Source organism: Ooceraea biroi, chromosome 5, assembly GCF_003672135.1.
Source record: "Ooceraea biroi isolate clonal line C1 chromosome 5, Obir_v5.4, whole genome shotgun sequence".
Taxonomy (NCBI): Eukaryota; Metazoa; Arthropoda; class Insecta; order Hymenoptera; family Formicidae; genus Ooceraea; species Ooceraea biroi.
Window position 1 is genome coordinate 12,182,586 of NC_039510.1, and position 10,925 is coordinate 12,193,510.

General features: G+C 37.5%; 2 protein-coding genes across 3 annotated transcripts; one reads left to right on the plus strand and one right to left on the minus strand.

The window, feature by feature from the left end:
• Positions 1-306: 306 nt before the first annotated feature.
• Positions 307-2,904, minus strand: LOC105281045 (tetratricopeptide repeat protein 1). Of its 2 annotated transcripts, none has more exons than XM_011341988.2 (5): positions 2,816-2,904; positions 1,246-1,403; positions 1,002-1,178; positions 744-929; positions 307-635 (listed from the first exon to the last, which is right to left on the minus strand). In XM_011341988.2, exons 1-5 carry the CDS (start codon positions 2,838-2,840, stop codon positions 456-458), a joined length of 726 nt encoding a protein of 241 aa, XP_011340290.1. In that variant the 5' UTR covers positions 2,841-2,904; the 3' UTR covers positions 307-455. The 2 variants fall into 2 exon arrangements, with proteins under 2 accessions (XP_011340290.1, XP_011340289.1); XM_011341987.3 differs by lacking the exon at positions 2,816-2,904 and adding an exon at positions 1,646-1,826.
• A 652-nt stretch (positions 2,905-3,556) lies between these two features.
• On the plus strand, positions 3,557-10,869 carry LOC105281047 (endoplasmic reticulum metallopeptidase 1). The gene is made up of 14 exons (XM_011341991.2): positions 3,557-3,801; positions 3,936-4,488; positions 4,561-4,688; positions 4,758-4,889; positions 4,972-5,092; positions 5,181-5,486; positions 5,591-5,820; positions 5,961-6,141; positions 6,283-6,467; positions 6,602-6,757; positions 6,860-7,065; positions 7,140-7,252; positions 7,330-7,505; positions 7,588-10,869. Exons 1-14 carry the CDS (start codon positions 3,790-3,792, stop codon positions 7,750-7,752), a joined length of 2,664 nt encoding a protein of 887 aa, XP_011340293.2. The 5' UTR covers positions 3,557-3,789; the 3' UTR covers positions 7,753-10,869.
• The last annotated feature ends 56 nt before the right edge of the window (positions 10,870-10,925 follow it).

The window sequence follows — 10,925 nt, forward strand, 5'->3', positions numbered from 1 at the left end:
CAATCCTAATAAAGAACTGCGACTAAAATTATCGGCGGTAGTGATGCAGCTCTGAATTATTAAATCTCACAAGCTATATCCGTTCTAGTATCAGTTTTAAATATAACGTATCATCTGACGTTGCGACTCGTAACATATGTTGTTCATTATACTTTTACCCGCAGTCGACTCAAATAAAGAGCTATTCCAAAATGTTTAATTACCTCGACCTTCGTTATACAATATTGAGAAAACAATTACTGGAATAGTATCGGGATGTAAAGTTTATACTGGAATATTCATAGTTTGAGTAATGTCTATATCTTGTCTCGTTAATATTTGCATTTTATTACAACTAGAGATGGAATCCAGGATAGGATTCGTGTAGCATATATAAATATAGCTTAATTTTTATGAATAAAAACGTGGACATTTTATCTATAATGTGTATGGATAAGAAACATGTAACTAGCTTGTTAGGTGGGGTTCTGTTTGAACTTTACGGAATAACCATCACTGTTCGGATCCTTCTGCAGTTCAAAGTTATTCGTGGAGAGGCCGAACGGCTTCAAAACCATGTTTCCTAGGTCTTTAAGCTTGCCCAACATTTCGGCTTTTAATTTCTCATTTCTCTCGTCAATTAACGGAGGTAATCGCTAAAAGAAACAGACAATATTAATAATTGGAGTATCGTCTAATAATTATGCGTTACATCTATACATCCTACTTTAAGTAAATATATTATGTAATAAATTATACATTACCCTGACAGCATGATTAGCTTCAGTATGAGAAGGATCAAACGTTAATACTTTTTTGTAGTCTTCTAATGCCTCATCCAACTTGTCCGTCTCTTCGTACAATTGTGCTCTCCTGATGTAAACTTTTATATAACTAGAGTTTAATTCAATGGCCTTTGTACAATCTGATATCGCAGAATCTTTTTCTGTCTAAAAATGATTATTTTTTCAATAATGATTACAATACTCTGTGTATCTTTGAATTCTCGTATCAACAATTACCTGGCATTTTGCTTTTGCTGCTGCCCTATTTGCATACAATATAGACCTTTCTTTGCTATACGCTAGTGGACAAATTTGCAACGCTTGCGTATACTGCGATATCGCCTGCACGTATTCGGCATTTTTGAAAAAATCGTTGCCCACTTGCTTTAACTTTTCCGCTTCATTTTTTATCGCCTGCAACAGAAAGTGTAGCATTGTAGCACATGCACGATAATTATGCGGAAATACAAGAAACACACACCTCCTGTTCACCTTCCGAGAGTGACAGATCTCTGTCCTTGAGAAACTCCTCGTCTACATCTTCCGGGAAAACGGTATTTTGTGTGCTATCGTTATTTTCATTCGGTTGACTGTCCGCAGGGTTGGGCATTTTGCGCTGCGAGCACTTTTCTATATTTCCTACGTGTAAAAACGTATAATACGGTTAGAACATGTATAAAACGGATCAAACGGGCAAGCTGAAATTGCTAGTGAAAAGTGTTGCCAACTGCAGGGCGCATCCCGTTTGCACCATAGACATAGGCTGCGTTCCGATATTTGACTGCCAGTACAGAAAGCTATTTTATGTCACGTATACTATAGATTTTCAGTACTGGCAGTAATATCGGAACATGGGGATAGTAAGATAATACATGCCCAACCCTGACTGTCCGTGATGTCCCACGAGTTGCTTCCATTTCCCGTATTTTCGTCTTTGATAGAGGAACTTTTCAGATCTCTAGTAAGTTCTTCTATCACCTCCTCGTTAGATTGCAGTCTCTGCGACTTGTCATTCGCGTTATCCATTATGCGAACGACAATACGAACGGATCTGGTAGAGGTTAACCGATTTGACGCCTATCAGCTGTGCATGAGCTCGCTGAAGCTTGACGTTTCCCAGTACCTTCCGTGTTTCAGCAGTAGAGTGCGCTTCGTTCGGTACGTCTAACCAAATCTGACTTTTACGTTATCATGACACATTCTTATAATTTTCTCTCAATCTTTTATCTTTTCTTCATCTTTTTATCTAAAGAGAGAGAGAGAGAGAAAGAAAGATCCCATATGGATCTCATTTTATATTTTAAATATGTGTGAAAAGTTGCGCTTTCTGCACTTTATTTTTTTCTTCCTTTTTGCTTGAAAACAGATTGAATCAGTGACATGCGACTACTATATACTTGTATGGAGAAAACGCAAAAAGTGTAATTAGAATTGAAAACAGAGTGGAAACTATACACGTGTGACAAAACTGCGAGCTCATTGGATGTTGCGCAACGGTTGCATATTTCTCCAACTCTATCGTTTGATTTAGAAAACTATTTCTTATTATATAAATTAATTTGCAATGCGATTACCGGAGGAGTATAATTAAATTTGACAAACTGTAGGATGTATAAACTATTATCTATTATACGACTCTTGCAAAGCGATATAAAATACACCTAAAGTACGAGAACATATTACATTTCGTTCAAATAACGTGCGTGACAATGTAAACAGATAATCTTGAAGGAAAAGAAGTAACCTATATCTAATCTGTTATCTCAGTTTATCGCGAAGTGTACTTCATATGTGTTATTTTACAACTTTAACGTTCATTACTTATATATGTTCTTCATGACATAAAATCCACGAATTAATCTGAACATTAACTATATTCAGATATGAATATATAAACTATAATATATGAATTTACATTACACAAAAGTATTAAAGAAATCTGTTTGCATCTCCTCTCGAAAATACTATCTTATCATGTGCTGTTCTCTTATATAATTTACACATGCAAACATTACACGCATTTAAAAATGCAGGAAAACGTATAAACTAACCGTGATCCAAGTACTGCGTTCGCATTCAGCATTCGCCGTTTCTAATCAGTGGAATGAAACGTACGTACGGGAGTTGAAAACGAGTTGCTCAATTCTGAAAGCGAGTACCAGCGAGCTGTCTAAATGTCGTAGTCGTGCAAATTACACTGATTAACGATAATATAATGCATAATATCGGCCGAAGGCGTGAGGCGAGCAAGGCCGCGTCGCATTACAGACGTCGATACGAACCGCGCGTTCACGAGCTTCGACGATCACCAAGCAGGAAGACTATAGCAAGCATATTATAATTGACGAGTAAGCAAATTCTCCTAAATTCCTGTTCGAAACCCCCGGCGAATCCGTCGCGGCGGTGCACTCCATGCTGGCACGAGTAAATATTTTAATGATGATCGATCGATCGCGCCGCGCGCGACTTTTGGAAGCACGTGATAAGAAATGGAAGACGGATAGAGCCGACGAAGTGAAGGAACGAATCTGATTCTATGCTCCGCGACTGCCCGCCTCTTCAGAATAATTAATGTTGAACCTTCACACCGAAGATAACTAAACAACCAAGAATAGCAATCAATAAAGCGACTACACTTGAGAGAGAGGTAGAATCAGAGGGGCGGAGAGGGGGTCGGAATTAGAAGCTAAGAAGGAGAGAAAAAGAGGGAGAGAACGAATGAGAAAGAGAGAGAGAGAGAGAGAGAGCTGGCCGAAGATAGAGAACGAGAAAGAGAGAAAGGAGACGTATATATAGCAGCACCACAGCGCTCCCGTTTCTATCGTGCAAACGAAAGGCGCGAAGCTGGTGACGGCCTATGGTGCACTCCTGATGCAGTACGACGCGTGCTATATACTTCCCGATGCGGCGAACGAGAACGGAACCGAGTAACGCGGTAGTGAGAGAATTTGCTCGCGAGATTCGGCAGCGTTCCCAGTGTCGTAAAGTGCCTTTTTTTTGCCACTGACGTCCTCTGCTGTTTAAGATGACGAAGATGGTAAGTTTGTTTGGTCGAGTCGTCAGGCTCGTTTCGTCGTCGTTGATTGATCTCGTTGCGCCGATTCCGCAAAGCGCGTCGTGCAATTCGCTCAATTATGCAAATCGGCAATGACAACACGCCGCTCGTACCAGTTTCAGGGGGACGGAGTGAGACTGAGACAGCACACGGCGAAGAGAACGTTGACCGAGTTACCCTACGACAACAAGGCTGCTTCGAGGAAGCAGAACGTACTGCCAAATGACACCCAGCATCTCCTGTTCGTTCTCACGTTCTTTCTCTTCGTGTCCTTCGTTATAATCGTCCTAGAGAAGAATCTGCCCGAGCCAATAACCATCGACACCGAGGGGTTGCATCCAGGGAGATTTGTGGCTGAACACGCTCGTAATCATATCGTAAATCTTACATCAATCGGGCCTCGTATCGCTGGTAGTTATGAGAATGAGATTTTGGCCATCAGATTCCTGACGACAACGATCAACAATGTGATTGGAGCGGCACACGAGAATCATAAGATTGTTCTTGACATTACGAAACACAGTGGTGCATTCCCGCTCAAGTTTCTTGATGGCATGACCAATGTTTACAGAAATGTACAAAATGTTATTGTTAAAGTTGGACCCCACAGGCCTATGCTGCACAGTTTGTTGCTTAATTGTCATTTTGATTCGTTTTTAGAAAGTCCAGGTAAGCAAACGTTATTCCGTAATATGTGAAATGTTCTTGTGTGTTCATTGATATCTAAATGAAAAATTTCAGGTGGTTCAGATGATGGTGCTGGTTGTGCCGTAATGCTAGAAATTTTACGAATAGTTACTCAAAGTCCAAAAGTGTTGAAGCACAACATTATATTCTTATTCAATGGAGCAGAGGAAAATATATTGCAGGTACAATATTAATTTCATGTCATATTTCGAAACTGCGACATTGTGTTCTATTTGTAATCTGGTTTGTAGGCGTCTCATGGCTTCATAACGCAACATCCTTGGGCGAAGGAAGTACGAACGTTCATAAATCTAGAGGCGTGCGGCGCCGGTGGCCGTGAATTATTATTTCAAGCCGGACCTCACAATCCATGGATTCTTGAGGTATAGCGCATTTCTCATGATTTATTCATTTACTATAATTAATAATTATAATTATAATTTCTTATTATGATGTTTCTTTCAGACTTACGCCAAATCAGTGCCATATCCTTACGCTTCGTCCTTGGCACAGGAAATATTCGAGAGCGGTATTGTACCTGGTGATACAGATTTCCGGATATTCCGAGATTTCGGGAAAGTTTCTGGTACGTGTATCAATCAGGATCAAGTGTATCAATTATTATCTTGATGATACACTTTATCATTACAGATAATATTAATACAATGTTTCAGGTCTTGATTTCGCATGGTCGAAAAACGGTTACGTGTACCACACGAAGTTTGACAATGTCGATCAGATACCGTTGGGTGCGTTGCAAAGAACCGGAGATAATATTCTCGCTCTGACGCAAGGCATCGTGTTCGAGGACTATTTGTCGGACCCGAGTATGCAAGAAACACGCGGAAGCCTCGTGTTCTTTGATTTTCTTGGTGCATTTGTGATTAGATGGCCACCGTACATTGCCAATACAGTTAATATCGTCAGCATAATTATTGCTGGATATTCTATCCATCTGAATATGCAGAGCGCACGTAGAAGTAAGAATATATAATTAGCGTACTTTGATCTCGCTCTGATGATTGATCGATATTTATTTCTTCGAACAAATCGGACTAATACAATGTTTCATTATCGAATACAGGTATCAGAACATCGATGTATGCGAAATACATCGCGATATGTGTCGGCGTGATCATCGTTTCGTTTGTGGCGTCCATGTTCTCTTGTACATTGATCGCCTTGGTCCTGACGAAATTGGGAAAAGTGATGAGTTGGTACGCGAGGCCAACATGGTTGTTTTTCTTGTACGTCTGTCCGACTACTTTCGTATCGATGATTGTATTTCTGTATATTGGATCGCGACAGAGGAAGGTAAGCAATGGAAATATTTTTCTCCCTGCGACGCGATCCTGATGATCAAATAACTATGTTTGTGATTTCGGTATTAAACCAACGGACTCGCGTTTGGAGAAGCTTACTTGCAGTACGTTAATGCTAATTGATAATTATAGGAAGTTAGCTCTGCATGGGTTTTGTACCAAATGTACTTTGATGCCTATGCTGTAATATGGATGTCGATTCTTTCTGTATGCGTCTTGTTCGAGATACGCTCGGGCTTCATACCGCTGCATTGGGTGTTATTCCCAGCAGTGGGGAATATCGTGCGACACAACTTCCTCAGCAGATGGAAAGGTAAGAACACTTTCTAACAATAGTTAGTTTGTAACATAGTTCTCATGTATTCCTTTTACTTGCTAATATTGACAATGTTTTAACTGTTTCGAAACTTTTGTTCCTAATCATCGACAATGCACTGTCTCGTGAATTTTATAGACTGGAAGTGGCTTTGCTACCATTTGGGGACATTGAGTCTATCTTACATACAGTCGTTTTACTTAGCGGTCGGTGCTCTCTATCTCTTCATCCCGATAATGGGACGATCCGGTGGCAGTATTAATTCCGAAGTTGTAATGGCTAACATGTTGTCGATATTGTTCTGCCTACTACTTAGCTTCACGGTACGAAACAGTAATACTTTCGACTTATTTGCTTCACGTAACTCTTCCCTCTGGATCTTTAATTTTTCTCTTAGTAAATTTCTCTTAATGTTGTACAGCTAATATCTGTGTGACTTATATCTCGACGTTTTCAGTTGCCAATAGTGCTTCTAATCAAAAATGCCGAACGAATTGTGAGCGTGATAGTTGGGATTTTCTTAATCGCTATTGCTGTGTTAATCTTAACGCCACTCGGCTTCCCTTACAGTGGTGATCCACTGTTTCCCGCTCCGGAACGATTTATGATCGCGGTAACTTGATTATTTCTTTCTTTCTGAAAAAAAATGTCCTTTACGCAAGATAACACGTGCTGTCTGTTGCACACTATATCATATGCTATCTTTCACTTGCAGCATAGCCAGCGTCAATATTATAACGCAAATGGTAGTGTTAGACACTCCAGTACAGGATACTGGTCAGTGGATTTAGACATGAACAGTCCACGCAGTGTAGAATCGATAGTGCCTGAAGTAGCTGCCGCGAGGCCAACAGCCCGAGATTGTGAAACCGAATTGTACTGTGGTTTACCGTATCTACTGCCCGTCACGACTTTCCTGTGGTACGTATCGAAGTCGACGACACTACGATTGTACGAAGATAAACAAACGATAAAAGAAGCTTTTTTTTCTGTAGGAAAACTAGTTGGATACCTGGACCTGCCCCGCTCATAAAGATTCCTACAAATCTCGAGATCGTCTCGAAGACTGTTAAACAAGATGTTGTTACTTTCACCTTTAATGTTACAGGTAACTTATTGATAAGCTCTTGCACTTAAGAGACATAAATTATGTGTTTCAGTAAATGTTATTCTTAACTTTCATAGGTCCTGACCATATGGGTATAATTTTGTCTCCGTACAAGGGCGTTCATCTGAAAAAGTGGTCTGTAATCGATGGGAAACCACTGGAAAGCCCAATGTGGAACGGCAGGAAGACTTACTTCATTTATTACGCATGTGCCTCAGATTGTGTGCCATATACATTTTCTATTGAATTGAATGTAAGTGTCCGATGAATGTTCCTTCACATTATAAATTTTTTGAAAGGCAATTTCGCGTACATCAGAAACATTGTGTGCTCAGGTGCCCGCAGCGCAGAAAGGACCGTGTCTATCCATCGCCCTAGCCGGACACTTCTTGCACGGGGAACACCAAAGGTCACTGAGGTTCAAGAAATTTTTGGCGCAATTTCCATCGTGGACCGTCCTCACACCTTGGACGGCGTCGTACACGTCGTGGGAGATTTAACGAGGACAACGAACAACTCGACGGTAAACAAAACTACATTATAAAACAATATTATCTGACAGTGCGTCAATCTTGTGTAAATCAACGAAGCAGCGCTATAACGAAACGGCGCTAAGCTCGGAACACGATCGAGGCCTAACCCTCTGGCAATGTAGCTCGCTTAAATATCTTAGAGCTAGTTTGTAACATTCAGAATATCTTAATCTCCAAAAAAAATGTTGACGGATTGAAATTATGAATTTTTTTACTAGCATATCAGCAAAAGTAATGTTAGACTAGTCTAAGAAATTCACATCCCAAAAAATCGCGTAGAGAGATATCTTATCTAATTTGCAGATAAAGGTAATGGCAGATCGATAACATTTTTATAGATGGTACTTTTTCTCATATGATGAATTTTTTTCTAAAATAATATTGCATATCATGAGCATACTTTAGAGCGATTCTGATGCATTATCTTTCGACTCTGCAATTTTTACAAGGAACTCATATCGCTAAAGAGAGAATATCTTTCATCAAACTCTAGAAATCGAATTAAACGTATAACATAGAAACTGTGATTGTGCATAATATACATTTGCCGCGTACGAGTATACTTTAAGGATTGATAAATTCATATATCAGTCTGTAGTTCAGAGTGCGATTAAACGATGACTCGACTAATAATTGCATGATTAGTGTATTGGGCATGAGTTACACAAAATTAACAGCTTGAGAGTTGTTCATAGACTGCCTTATGCTTAAATATCTTAGAGCTTGCAAAGTTTGAACTTATCATAGTTTAATCAGCCACAGTTGTTGTTCGGTGCGAAATATAGTTCGAGACTGTTGTCATACGAATACGTCGAACTTCTTTCGTACGATAGATAATATAAATAACAGTGCATGATTAGCACTTTAGATGCGATAAACAAAAAATCACTTGAGGTACAAGATAATAACACACATTTTTAAGAAATTTTATATTTTAATAGTATAATATATATATAGAAGAAAGAAAAGAAAATGTGAGAGAGAAATAATGTTATAAACCTCTAAAGGAATATATGCATATGCATGCAGGATATGCAGGATAAACAAAAAAATATTTTACATTCTATTCTTAGATTTCATTACATAATCCATTGAATTGAAGAGTCTCTCTGAACATTAGCATTTTGTAGGAGAGATTTTACGATTGCACTTTATAATCTCGACCATTTTCGAACCATTCCTCCTTCCTTGTAATTCTAAAACAAGTAAGATTTACATTTACATAGATAGCATATCAAAAAAGTTAAGACATATATACATTCTGACATGTAAATTAGTGATTTTTCATATTTTAGTATTTTGCATTTAGTCAACTATTTTGCCAACTAATATCTTTTTATTGTAGTAAATGAGCATCAAGCCCGTCTTTAAATGTAGGCTTCCAATTTCTGCTTCTGGGCGCAACTTTTTTCTGAATAAAGAATAAAGTTTCTTGTTGTTAACGTCGATTTCTGCTTATAAAATGTGTATCTCACGATAACGTACTTCTAACAATACCTGATATGATTCGTTTTTGACATACGTCATATCTGTTAAGCGTTACAGTTTCAGTTTCTTTGATTGTTCGCAATTAATATCAATTTTTTATACGAGCAGAAAGCACTGCTTTCGTTATTAAGCAGATAAAACAAATTTTATTTACAACATTAACTTTGTTGATTAGTTCAGGATGTCTAGATTTTACTTAATAGTTGAAAGACAATATGAAATGTGTTACGCAAAATAATATTTTTCACCTTATTAATAGCTACCATGCGCCTAAACGCTTACGCCTATGCTGCATGTTGCTCCAACTTAATAAATTATTCATTTTGCAATACTTTACAAAATGATGAGCATAATATAATTACTTGATTGATATCTCGCGAATTGGAAGTTATCTATGAATATTAGTGATAAATAGTACAACACCTGTTCATTATAAAGAAATAATAGTTTTATATATATACGAATCAAAGTTATACGTAGTAACATTGTTAGTAAAATATACAATGCGATTTTAATGACGGTTAAACATTTCTGATGTAAGGCATATTGGAGAATGTTTATGTAATATATTTTTATATATTATATAGTTTATATATTCGTTATTTCTCTCATGTGCTGTTCGTTACATAATTTACGCATTAGATGATTAATATTGTTGCATTAATTAATTATCTATATGCGTTAAATTGTGACTATTTTATCCGATTATTCATGAATTTCCTCGTGAAATAATAATTTTAACAATTTGTTGATAATAATGTTTTAATTGCACAAGTTCATGGTTCTACTTAATTATCGTACACAAAGTTATGAACAATAATTACCTCAATTTTGGCAGCGTTATTTATTATGGTTTGTAAGTAACCGTGCTATGTATTACGATTTAGTTATATTCCTTTTTGCACATTTTATCTATATAAAAGTGTTCTTATACATAGAGGGAGAGAGAGATAAATCTATATAGATTTTGGTGTATTCTGTGATTTTTTTAGGCGGTCGCTAATATTAAGAACACAGAGTTTACTATTGTAAAATGAGAGTGTAAAGTGTAAAGCGCGCTATTAACAGGGTTTTTCATTTTACACTGGTAGGATTAAAACGAAGTTAAGTAACAATAATGAAGTCTGTTTTGGCGTTAATCGTTTTGATGTGATTCTTTTTGAAATTAACAAGTGCATTTGTCCTGGAAGGCTTCCTTTATTATGCCTGAATCTTAAACACTTGTACTTTAGTCACTTCGTTTTATGCCAAATATCTTCGCCGGCCAAAGGGAAAAGATCCATCCATGCATGACATATGCATAATTATATAATTCGTTACTATTATTCTGTATAGAGGGCGATAAATCGCGATGTGCTATATCGCGGAATTGAATTCAAGGGATTTAATGTTCGATAAGCAAAGCGTACAGTACATAGGTAGTAATATATCGTTTCCCCAAGAATTTATTTATACACAGGCATATATGTTCCTGCTTGCGTTTGAGTTTTAATTTACTGATATATACATATATTGCGACATTGTTATTTGGCAATTGTTATTACATGATTAAGAGATAGTGCGAAAGGAAAATAAAGAATGAATATAATAACACAATATCGATTTTGTTGCAATAGTTTGACTACCACTTTATTATACTTGATTAGAGTTTG